This window comes from Oryzias melastigma, linkage group LG5 (genome assembly GCF_002922805.2).
Source record: "Oryzias melastigma strain HK-1 linkage group LG5, ASM292280v2, whole genome shotgun sequence".
Lineage (NCBI taxonomy): Eukaryota > Metazoa > Chordata > Actinopteri > Beloniformes > Adrianichthyidae > Oryzias > Oryzias melastigma.
The window spans coordinates 27,665,585-27,678,777 of NC_050516.1; the positions used below are offsets into that span (position 1 = coordinate 27,665,585).

Here is a 13,193-nt window from a genome sequence, read left to right on the forward strand (position 1 = left end):
ATTAAAGCCACTTCTGGAATCAAACTACCCCAAATAAGAAGAAAAAGGGGGATTTTTGTTCCCAAACTAACATATATATGTTTTTTTTTGGTCAATTGACAGTGCAACTGCCCGTGCACAGTTGCACAGACCTCCTTTTGTTCTGTTCATGCAGCTACAGGTATTTCCCACCTGTATTGTCTGTCAATGAGGGTAGCCTCTGCAAATGGCACCATTGTTTTAGCTTTACGGGTACTGGAGCAAAAACTGTCTGCAGCAAAAAAAAAACAAAACAAAAAGTTGTGGACACATTATTGAATCTGAATTTTATTTTTGGGACAAAGCTGTGGCAAATGTCTTCTTTGTGTCTTTTAAAAATGTGACCAGTGCAGGTTCTCCTTTATCAATGATCTCAGGTTGCATGCAACTCGGCTCATTTTTCCACCATGCTATGTCACAGCTGCAGGCTCGTTGCCCAGAAAGTGGAGGGGCCAGTTTTGAGGCGGATTAATTTTTTGTAAGGTGAAGTCTTGATTGCGTAATTAATATTACACAACAGCAAAGGCAGAATGGAGGTTCAAATGAGAGGGAGGGGTTATTGATGACTTCCACCCACGTGAAACGGTTTGGCTCTGTCACACCTTAGCAGGTTTTCTTCTTTTTACTTTATTCCCACCCTGGTCAGCCAAAAACCAAGAACTTTGAAGAAGAAGGAGTCAAATATTCTAATTTATGGAAGCACAGCTGTCACAGACACTAAAATGTTGCAGTTGCAAGAAGTAAAAATTTTCTTAACATCAAAAAATTAAAATTTGTTGTATTCAATCTAACTATGATTGTGTTTCAGCTCAAATCTATTAAACCCATCTATCAGGTCCATATTTTAAAGTGAATCGAAGCAAATCTTTTATAAATGAATGCCAGTCTCATGTGGTTGCGGTCGCTTATTGTTGTGTCATCTGTGAAACCTGAATGGAAAGGGTTTTCAATGAGCTGTGATAGTATAATTGCCAACATATTGTAGAGGTGAATGAAATCTACTAATGCGTCACGAGACACACCTTAAAAAAAAAAAAAAAAACGGCACGCAGGAGCCTTTTTCACAGTGGAATTATTCTGCAGGTGAGTAGCTTTGACAGTGAGGCTGGTTTACAGAAACTCTTGGGGTTTTTGCTCATTCTTCATTCTACATCAAAGAAAAGTTTTAAAGCCAATACTGTATTTTTGATTTACACTTTAGGAACTAAACACTTATTCATTGTTTTTCTGCTACTTTTAGACAATTATGTGTACATTAGCTGCTTTATCTTAATCAATAATCACTTACCTGATGTTAAAGTCCTATTAAAACTATGTCCTGTCTGTTGTAAAATCGTTCCCAGTCGTCTTTTAATAGGATTATTCAGTTTTTAGCCAAAGTCAAAAAGCCTGTGTCATTTTTAAGATACATTTTCTGCAGAAGCTCTTTAGAAATGTGCTTTTGGGTTGTGGATGGGATTGTTAGCTACTTCTAGTGTCTAGTTAGCTAATTTCCCATCATTCCTGTGGTTACGCTCTCTCCTGCTAGCTTGTAGCATCTCCCAAACCATAGCTAACGTTAGCGTGGCAAAAAAAAAAAAATGAGGGCAATATTGGAACTATCTAGCCATACAGTTTTGAGCCAGATGAGGAAAAATAATATGTTAATGGATCTGTTTATCTGTAAGTGGTTGCATTGGAATTGTAATGGAGAAGTGAGACTGGCCCGCCCATGACAGTTGCTGTCACAAACACTGAGCTTTTTCAAATTAATTCATTGGAGTTGGTCTTTAACAGAATTTAAAAAAAATAGAAAAACTGCTTTACTGTAAAAAATATTAATAAAAAAAGAGCTAATCTAAATTTTAAGCAATGCTTTGATCACAATTATTTTTTTTTCCATTTTTTGTTGTATAAAACTTTTGTTTCTCTTCATGTTAATTTTAAAGGAAATCGTTAATTCTTAGAATTTCTATATTAAAAACGTTTTGTTGATAAGGACTTAAACCAAGCAATGTGTTGATTAAAAAAAGATTTTTTTTTTCTTACCAAAACTTAATGAAAATATTTTGAATGGTTTTCTTGGACTTAAATACCCATTCAGATGAAAATTTCTTTTTGTCCTTTTAGCATGTTATGGTGGAGGACATTTATGAATAAAATAAGGCTTAAAATTGCATTTCTAAATACTTTTTAATTCAAATGGTTGTGAATCAGGAAGAAATCTGTTTGAAAAAGAGCTTATTCGTTGTGTAGAAAACACAATGGGCCGGACTCAAGCTCCCTGTTTTATTTAATTCTGATGCATCCGCTTGCAAACAAATGGATCCATTAAATATTTTTGTTTTTCTCGTTCTGAGTTGATATTTGGCTCAAAAATTGCACGACTTGATAGCTGCAATATTTTTTGTTAACTTTGTTGCACCTGTAATGCTGATTTGGAGGCGTGAGGGGCTGTCAGCTAGCAGGAGAACATGTAACTCAAAGGTGAATTTCTGATGACCTACTGCCGCTCTGCAGAAACTATGTCCTAGAAAACAACATTAAAAAACAAAAAAATAGGCTTAAGACAATATATCATAATTAAAAGTTAAGATTTGATCAAGATTTGATTGGAATTGGTCTTTAAAGAAGGGAATTTCAGTCATGAACAGAAGTAGACAATTAAAAAAAGTTTCATCTTCTCCTGTAAATTTGTAAAAAATCTGGATTTTGAGGGATGATTCAGTGTACATTTCTATTTCCTTTCCCAGCCATCCGTTTTGGCCGAATGCCCCAAGCAGAAAAGGAGAAGCTACTGGCCGAGTTCTCGTCTGACATGGAGCACATGCACCCAGAGGCAGCAGATCTGAGGGCTCTGGCTCGACATCTGTACGAGGCCTATCTGAAATACTTCCCCCTCACCAAGGCCAAGGCCAGGGCCATCCTTTCTGGGAAATCCGGAGACAACGTGGTAGGACGAAACGCCTCCTTTCACTTTTATAATGTAGCCTACATAAAACGTAAAATAATCATGAGAAAAATAGGAAAACAGATCTTTAACATCGGCCCTAACGTGATGTTAAAGTTATAACTCCTCCTATCTGCACATTTATCTGCATGTTTTGTACATTCTCTCTTTACCCCATGTGGGCAGTCAGACCAGTTGTGCGTTCCTGTCTGCTTTTTTCTTTTATTCTTAGACAAAAAAAGTCCACTATGGAGGACATCCATCATGGGATTCAACACAAACCAAAATCAGAGACGGAGCTTTAACAGTTCCCCTCATTAAAGAACCAAATAAAGGGGTCACTCTTTAAATTCACCATTTATCACTCTTTTTTGGCTTAATATCTTATTAAAATCAAATAATAACACCAACATTGTTGCTTTACAGTAAAATTTAAGTAACCAGCTTCTGTCTTGGTTAATTTATTATTAAAAATTCCTTTATTTTTCTGATGTTTTATTAACTGTCATTAATTTTTTTTTTTATATTAATCACAATCAGTAGTCATAAATTAAAGTAATTTATTGTTATACTAATTATTATCATTATGCTGTAAATGCTGTAAAGCATTAACACAATAGTGATTCTCCTTTCCGAATGTTTTCGGCAATAAAAACTCAGTCACACTTTCGGACATTTCACCAATCTTGGTATCAAAATGTTCAGCTTGTACTCCTGGTATACGTAAACCTTATAACTTTTGAAATACTAAGTAAAATATATCCCATCGGAAATGAATACGAATTTGCTTATATCCTTCAAAAACTTTGTGCTCTTTGAATATTGTGAAGTTCCGCATATATTTCAGATAGAAACACCATTCAAACTACTAGGTTTTTAGGTTAAATTGGCATTTAGCTTTTATTTTAGCAACAATTTAGCTGTTTTTGGCTACTTTAGAAATGTTCTTACAGTTTTTAGGCACATTTTGAGTTAAACTAATATTTTAGCATTTTGGTTGCTGTTTTTTGCTAATTTTGACATGTTTCCAGATTTTTGCTTAATTTAGAGTTAGGCTAACATTTTTGCATAGTGCTAGCTGTTTTTTTTTTTAAATTTAGACATGTTTACAGTTTTTTTTTCTTAATTTGGACTTAAGATAACATTTGAGTATTATGCTAGCTGTTTTTGCCTAATTCAGGCATGTTTCCAGTTTTTTTGCCTAATTTGAGCTAACGTTTTAGTGTTATGCCAGCTGCTTTTAGCTAATTTTTCCAGTTGTTAGGCTAATTTGGCATCCTCAGCCTCTTCAGCTAACCGCTGTGGCATCTTTTGCAGCAACATTCAGCTTACAGTAATCACACATGCATTGTTGCAAATAATGATATACTATATCTAGTTTTGCATTATTGTACTATCATTATACTAATTATTAACTTAAATTTTCAAAAAGAAATATTCTTTAAACCTTGAAATAGTAATTTATAAATAAAAAAATTTAAAAAGAGAAATTTCCGATTATTTTTTCAGATTTATGAGGTGAATTATGATAGTAGCCGTGTCAGAATTCACTCTCTACTCTTTCAACCCTATAATAGTATATATAATTTGGACTCCATACTCACTGAAAAAAATGGCAAATATGACATTACTAATTTTTATAGGCAAAAACCTCAGAAATATGAACATTTTACAAAGAATATTTATGAATCCAGTTTGTTGCAATTATGAAACTTGGGATCGTTTGAGAAATATTTAATTTATATTTCACAAACGATCCCAATTGTCATATAAATAAATATTATTTCTCCCTCCAGTGAAGAAATTGGGCCGCAGTTTGTTGCACTGATGACTTTATTCTTCTTCTGTGTCCACAAAGTCACTGTCATACTAACACAAATAAATAACTTTATTACAAATTTCGACATAACAAATTACATTAACAAAAAATAAAAACACATACTTTACTGGCCGCATTCCCCCAAAAAACAAAGCAAGAAAACTTTTTATACAGCTTCATAACTGTTAAAATTAATTTTCTTCAGTCTTATATGGAATTCAACAAGTAGCGTTACAAAGAAAGTTTTCTTTAATAAAGGTTCCGCCCCTAAAAATATACAAAAAAAAAATACATAAATATATAAAATAAGAATTATAAAAACAAATTAATTATAAATGCTCAGTTAAAAAAAAATTCACATGGAAAACATTTTTCAAACGCATTGCATTGTGGTCTATATTTGCCAATTCAATGGTGCCCACTGTTTTTTTTTTTTCTGCAGAGAATTCTGGGAAAATTTCTAGGGCACTGGATTTTGGATATGTAGATTCACACACTATATAGTAGTTCACTATGTAATGAAGAGTGAAGGAAATCGGACACAAGCTGTCTCTAAATTCAGCAAAAGGTTCACTTTTTAAAATGTGTATTTCTTTTAAATGATATTTTCTCACTTCTGCTTTAAATGACAACTAATTCTTTGTATAGTTCCAAATCAAAAGGTAAAAAGCATGTTTCAAAGTAAAGAAATTTGGCAGCATATTTGAATTTATACAAATATTTTGTCCTGGGTTGAGGGATAACAGGTTAGACAAAAGCACGTATTGTTTAATGTCATTGTGCCATCATTAGCTTGTGTTGTTATAGACAATAAAAGGGTTCTATAATGTTCAAGTCTTGTCATCCCAGTTTTATTATTGAATGATAGAAGCAGCCTCGACTTTTTTTCTCTGTCTGATGCACTCAAGGTTGCCGCGCTTTACTTTCGCGTGGTTGTTATGACTGTTCAAGACAGCGATCGCAGACAACTGACGTTGAATCATCTCTTTGTTTGAGGCACTCCTGAGTTATTTACTAAACCACAGCAGGCCTCCTTAAACAAACAAGGAGTAAATCATTTTAGCTTTCGTAGAATATTTACATTTCTTAACATGCAAGGCCTTGATATGAGTTGAAGTTTAATCAGTGGTTTTCTCCACAAGGGAAAAAAACGCTTTTTTTATTGTCCTTAAGGCTGCAGTTCTCCTCAACATCTGACTGAAAATGGAGATGACTGCAGCTCAAGACGTACAATAGATATTTTTGCCATTAAATACTACAAAATTGCATTGACTTAACATTTTTCTTTCTAAAAATGTGTTTTCTAAAGAGTATGTTGTGAAATTGTATCAAAGTAGTTTGTGTAAATTTTTGTTTAGTTTCTCCTTCTAAATAATTAGACTTTTTTTTTGTAGATCTCTGTCGTCCATAAAGAGAGTAAACATAGAAACACAGTTTCACTAGCCGAGCACAATTTCATAAAAATGAAAGAAATAATTCTTTATTCCATTCACCGGTTTGAATTACCTCCTGTAAACTGCAGTTGGGCTTTCCCTTATTAATTTTCTCTTTGAACAATCGAGATTTAATGAACCTTTCAGGCCACTGCATGTCTTTTTCAGTATTTCGTCTTAGCCTGAGCTAAATCGGTTAATCTTAATTCACAAAGAAGTGATGTTTTCATTCGTCTCGGCAACAGAGACTTTTTTGGTTTTCCCATCGCACACATGTGTAATGTGAGCTCCCGTAAGCCTGATTAATGAGCCAAGACTATTATATCTGTGACTCACGTGTCCTCACAGGGCCTCGTTCACGCTAAATCTTTTTGCTTTTTTTCAAAAATCTTCTCTTTTTTGCAGCCTTTTGTCATCCATGACATTAAGTCTCTAATGGAGGGAGAGCAGTTAATCAACAATGGGCAGACGTCTTTCCAGGAGCAGCAGAATGCCACAGCTGGACATGGAGGTTGGTAGATACTTTGGAGATATTTGTATTACGTTTACAAATTCACTTGTGTGGTTTGTCTTACTATTGTTAATGATAGATACTCTGAAAACAGCAAATTTTTATTCTCAATCTACCCACGATTTGTAATCTTAGTTGTAAAAACTGGATTTTAAATATTTACACAAATAAACAACTGCATGTGTTTTAACGTTTGATACGATTTAATTTAATTTAATTTAATTTAATTAGATTTTATATAATTTGATTTAATTTAATTTAATTTAATTTTATTTTTTTTTTATTTTATTTTATTTTATTTTATTGGATTTACACACATAAAAAGGACCTAAAAATACAGGCAAAATAAAAATACAGAAAAGTAAAATCATGTGACGATGTGTTCTGGCTTTATTCAAGTTACTAACACACCTCTGTCAAAAAAATGAAATAAAACACAGTAAGTAAACAAATAGAGAACTAGATTTAAGAATCTAGAACAAAAACCAAACAACTCTAACGTAACAATTCCAGATCAAATTGATTTAATAAAAATTTAATTTGTAACAATGCCTGCTCCATTTTTATACCTTGAGATCAAGATCTTTTTTACGTTATTTTTATTGAATCTTGCTATGAAGAACTCAAACTCATTTAATAATTTGTTGCCACGGTAACGGAAAGAAAACTTAACTTGATACTTATGGAACATTTAGAAATTAGTCATTTTACGTGCAAGAAAAGAACAAAAGATTTCAGGCAAGATTTAAGGAAAAAAAAATGTCCTAATTTAAGAATATTTTAGATGGTTCCACTTTACACACAAAGTAGCTGATTCAAAAAAAAAATTTTTAGATTTACTTAAAATTAATTCTAATACAATATTTGGCTTAATTTTAAGTATGTTTGAGATTTCCTTATTTCCCAGCATGCTCTGAGAGTTGTTTATGTGCTGCCTCAAACTTTTGATCTGCTAAAGTAAATAAACTTATTTGGGTTTTCTTTATCACATTTTTAACATGAAATATTTTACATTTTTTGCTATAAAGCACCATCAATTTTTTTTCATTCAGTAATTTTTATTGAGTTAGTGAAACCTAAAGTGAGATTACTACACAAAGTAAATCCGTTTTATTTTTCTTGATAAATCATTTAGACTTTTTTTAGTCTTATGTATTTAGTTTTGGATAATAATGGAAACTATAATTTTAAAACCATACAGATAAATATAAATGGATGCTTACAAATTGATGATACACGTATTCCTGATCTTGCAATTCTTGTAAATGTCCATAATCCCTTTTTGTTCACAGTTTCTGGGATCGCCGGAGCCCTCTCGGGTCCAGACTGTAATGTTTTTGGAATGGCGAGCAACATTGGATCAGACCCACCGGATGGCGTGGAGCTTCGTTTCTTCTACAGCTGCCAGTCCCGCTCAGCAGAAGCAGTGAGGGAAGTGACAGAGTTCGCCAAGAGTATCCCGGGATTCGTTAACCTGGACCTCAATGATCAAGTGAGACAGTTGCTCCTGATTTCTATTTATGACTTTGCTTTGATGTTGTAGGATTGCATTGATGTTGAAAAGTAAAAATTGCTTATTTAGGATTAGTACTTGAAAAAGTGAAAATTTAAGGAAGTACATGTGAAATTTTGCTTGGATAGACAAAAAAGATACAAACTACAAAACTGATGAGTATTTGTACTTCTCAATCTAGGAAAAATGTAAAATGATCATTTGTTCTGTATGGTTCTCATTGCGATATCATTTTTCTAGGTAACTTTACTGAAATACGGAGTGATTGAAGTCCTGATCCTCATGATGTCTCCTCTGATGAACAAAGATGGCACCCTGATCTCTTATGGACAGATTTTCATGACGCGCGAGTTCCTCAAAAGTCTCAGGAAACCTTTTTGCCAAATGTTGGAACCAAAGTTTGACTTTTCTGTGAAGTTTAACACTCTGGAGCTGGACGACAGCGACATGGCCCTCTTTCTGGCTGTTATTATCCTCAGTGGGGGTGAGTATGGTCTTTATAGAATAAAGTATAAAAGGAGTTTTTAGCCTTTTGTGAAGAAAAAGTAGTCAAAGCGAGCTGCAGCTCGGTCCGGGAAGGAGTTCAGTGAAGCCATGGAGAAGGACAATTGGTTTGCCTCAAAAATATTCTGGCAAACTATTAAATGCCTTAGAAAGTCACTGAGGTAGTTAAAAAGCTTCCTGACTGAAGTCAGTCAGGGATGGTTCTTTGGACTCCTGCAGGACTACCCTCCATCACTGGTTTTCTTCGTAAGATAATAGAATTTCTTGGTCCAACAAGGGGCTAGAAGGGCTCTGGTCTCTGGACCACAGGATTCCCTCTCTGCTCTTTGCAGATGATACTGTGCTGTTGGCGTCATCGATCCAGGACCTCTAGCAAGCACTGAGGTGGTTTGCAAGTGAGTGGGATTAGTTTCAGCACGGCCAAGCCTGAGACCATGATTCTCAAATATAGAAAGGTAGTTGAGATTGACAGGCGGATTGGGGCAAGGAGCTGAGTCAGAAAGGGAAACTCTCCTGTTACCGGTCGATCTTTGTTCCATCACTCACCAAAGGTTATGAACGAAAGAACAAGGTCCTAGATACAAGCGACCAAAATACGTTTTCTAGTTTGCAGGGTGGCTAGGCGCTCACTTAGAGATAGGGTGAGAAGGTTGGACACTCGGAGGAGCCTTTAAAGGGTGATCAAGCCTCTGACCTCCCACCAGGAAAAGACCCTGGGGAGGACCATTGGCTTGTGTTTTACCGGACAAAGCAAGGTGTTGACGTCACTCATAGAAAATGCCTTGCCTCCTACCCTCGCAAAACGTGGCTAAAGCCAGTCACTGTGGCTTCCTGTTCATCTGCTGCCATTCTGTAATCCGTAAGAGTGATTGGTCCAAGTTGGTCTGAGTCACATTTTTAGAGGAACTTCTGTCACCAATCAGGACAAACAACCCTTCTAATGAAAGAAGCTTGGGAGAATCTCTCAATCAAATGTTGGATGTGGGGCCAGCGGGCGCCACATGCTTTTACTGAGACATCCGATTGGTCAGAAAATTAGGATTAGAAAGAAGGTGTTAAGAAGAAGGTATCAGTGCAAGAATGGTCATTTCGACAAATAAAATGATTGAGTAACAACTGTCTATTTCTCAATGGATGTCTATGGGATTTGGCCTTGTCAAGTGCTATGTCCAGGGATTTCTACTGTCAATGGGGAAGACCCAGAATATGCTTGAAAGACTTGAAAGGCTTGAAAGTCTCCTGGCTGGCTTGGGAACTTTTTCGGATTCCCCCTGAGGGATCTGGAGAAAGCGGGAGGAATCTCTAGCATCTTTAATGACGATGGATGGATGCACAAAAGTGTAATACCTTTTGACCATTATGCTGTATTTTTGAGCACAAATACAGTTTTAAAAAGTTTATTTAGACAACAAAGGTGACTACACAGTCTGTCTGTCACCCTGCCCTGTTCTACTTTTCTCTATGACGTGACTTTGCAAAATCAGTTCTTGTACCTGTGTTGCACTCCTCGTCTTTATTCAGAGGTAGTAACAGAGAGGAAAATTTGGCAACGGAGGCAGTTCAAGTAATGTTTTCATTTTTTTGTCACTAGTATTTAGCAACTACTACTCAATTCGTTATTTGTCAATCCCTCCCCCGCTACGCATTTTTCTGCTCCAACACCCCTCATTAAGCTTTTCAGCCAAAACCTGATAGTGATAAAACATGAATGGGACAGGAGGGCTGGTGGACCAAGATTGTGAAACTCCTCTAAGTTACAACCCTAATTGATTGCGTGCTATCTACCCACAACCCTGACCTAATTTGTCCGTTTGTGAACAGTCCTGGAACGTCTTTAAAAGTAAGCAAGGGACCTCTAAAGGTGAATGAATCATTTTTCACGTGGGAAGTCTGTACAGCCATTGCATCACATGTAGTAAGACGTCACCAGAAGAAGAGCTGTACTTTAAACACAAGTCGACTTGTTGCTACAGGGGATAAAATTAAAAAAAAAAAGGTGTGAGGCGGTTTGTCTCTGCTATGTTTCCTTTGATTCAAGGAAAATTACCTTAAAAGTTTCCATTCTGCCTCTACGCATTATTAGCTTAGGTGTGAACTCAGCTTTTTTTTTTTTCCAACAGGTGGTATAAAGTCCAAGTTTTTATGCTTAACAAACCCAGATGCAGCTTTTCTTACCCCGTTTACTCCTTTATATCTCAGCAAACCCTAATAATGTATTGGTTATTAGTGTGTAGCAGCTTGATAAAAACCTGACTTTGAACATGAAAAAGATTAGAATACAACACTTTAGTGAATTATTAACCCAAGTGATTATGACTATTGCTTGCAATGAAGATAATAGACTTTGGTATAAACAAAAAAAAAATGATAAAGGTCAGACAGACTTTCGGATGTTGAGGTTTGCTTCCAGTAGAAATGGATACTCAAGCTTTTCTGTCCTCACACCCTTCCTTCTCCTGTGTTTTTGTATGTGTTCAGACCGGCCTGGCCTGCTGAACGTGAAGCCCATCGAGCAGCTTCAGGAGACGGTGCTTCACTCCCTGGAGCTGCATCTGAAAATAAACCACCCAGACTCTCTGCAGCTGTTTGCCAAGGTGCTCCAGAAGATGACGGACCTGCGTCAGATGGTCACAGACCACGTCCAGCTCATCCAGCTGCTGAAGAAGACGGAGGTGGACATGTTCCTACACCCCCTGCTGCAGGAAATCATGAAGGACTTGTATTGAAAATTGAAAAAAAAGAAAGTAAAGAAAGGACAAAAGAGAGGTTGACAGGGGGCTGTTTGGTTTGTGAGCGGACTGATTGAAATTAAAGGGAGAAGAGCGAGAATCAAGGAAAGAAGTACTGAATCTGAGCTTGTTTAGGCAGGATGCATGATTTTCGAGAGCTGGGAATGAAACCATGTATGTGTCTGCACAGCCACCATTATGTGCCTTAAAGATGGATATGCTAGCATGCGTGTTTTTATGAGCAGCTTCTTGTGTAATAACCGTTGAGGGCAGCAGCTTTTAGCCCTCAATGAAGAACAATAAAGCCAGGTTCACACCGCACGCGCAGGCGCCGCGGAACGGAGGCCGCTTCTATTCGGCGTTGTTTCTTTGTTAACCTATTTTGTGGTCCACACCAGACGCGGAGCGCCGCGGTCCGCCATGGCCGGCTCGCGCAGTGCAGCCATCATTTTGGCCTGTTTTTTGGGCAAACGATCCGCATCAATACTAGCAAATAATAGAATTTTCAAAATATAACCAATTTTTCACAATAAAATACAGCGATTGACAAATTAGTTCATGTTTTTGTATCAAAACAGACTGTAAAGAGGAAAATAGAGGAAAAAACTAACAGATACTGACACAAACACACACAGATAAAGTTAGTGGGCTGACTACGGAGCGGGGGAGGTGTGGTTTTGGGTGTCTAAAAACACAATAAAAATCAAACAATTAACGACAAACACAGAAATGAATTGTAGAAGCTGTAAATAACCACAGCTGAGCAGAAGTGCCTGTCGACCGTTGTCTATGTGAATTGGAGGTGAAGTGGACTTTGCGGCGCCTCCGCGTGCGGTGTGAACCCGGCGTAACGCTCACAAATGCCTGACCTCGAGAGCAGCTGTTTACATCAGGGCGAAGGCGCTAATATCCAACAGAAATCGGAGACGGAACTGCCTATGAGAAACAAAAAGTGCCGCACAATATTGACGTTAGCTAACAATTAAGCCATATTTGCCATAAAGTGCCTTTAAAATCGGATGTTTAGCTTTTCTTATGAATGAATGTTCATCTGTGTACAATGAATGTTATATAGTAACTTGTGCTGTTTCCTTTTTTTTTTTTGTTGCATGAAATTGACAGAAACTTTCTATTGAGCCTTATTTTATTACAAATTCTGAAAATTGGTCAGGTTAATAATTTTTACTGTGAATTTCTTTTCTGTTTTGGGGGCTCTGCTGACAAAGAGATTGGATTAATACCGCTGGGGGGAAAATATATGAAGCAATTATATGTAAATAAAATATTTTATAACTTTTTACATAAGTCTGTTTTTTTTTTGCCTGGAAGGCATCTGACTCGACATTTTTTTGAAAGAATTTCCAGGTATTTTTTTTTCCTCCCACTTGAGGCCTTTCCAGTGAGTCAGTTGAAATATTGTGACATCAAGTCCTGGACTGTTTGCAACACCTGAACTCTGCTGAACCGCACCTGAGCGGCACGATCTGTGGATCGGAATTTCACTAGCTTGCAAAAAAAAAAAAAAAAAAATGTGTTTCAGGTTTTCTGGGTTATGGCGTGTTTATTAGATGAACTCCTTTTGGGACAGCACCTTCTGTAGCGGCGCGAGGCGCTTCACGTTGCCGGGGTGCAGACGTTACATTTTGAGGCCAGACTTCAGACCAGGTTGCGTGCAAAGACGAGGTCAAAGCCACAATCAAACGCGGGCCATTAAACTTGGACCCGGTGAAAGAATCA

At 36.6% G+C, this 13,193-nt stretch overlaps 1 protein-coding gene across 1 annotated transcript in view; it reads left to right on the plus strand.

Annotated features, from left to right (window-relative positions):
- Positions 1-12,986, plus strand: part of pparg (peroxisome proliferator-activated receptor gamma) — a 49,681-nt gene extending 36,695 nt beyond the window's left edge. Inside the window, exons 5-9 of the mRNA XM_024269321.2 lie at positions 2,751-2,950; positions 6,605-6,710; positions 8,003-8,202; positions 8,464-8,707; positions 11,206-12,986. Of these exons, the coding sequence (XP_024125089.1) occupies positions 2,751-2,950; positions 6,605-6,710; positions 8,003-8,202; positions 8,464-8,707; positions 11,206-11,453 (998 nt within the window). The 3' untranslated portion in view covers positions 11,454-12,986. The remainder of the gene's footprint in view (positions 1-2,750; positions 2,951-6,604; positions 6,711-8,002; positions 8,203-8,463; positions 8,708-11,205) is intronic.
- The last annotated feature ends 207 nt before the right edge of the window (positions 12,987-13,193 follow it).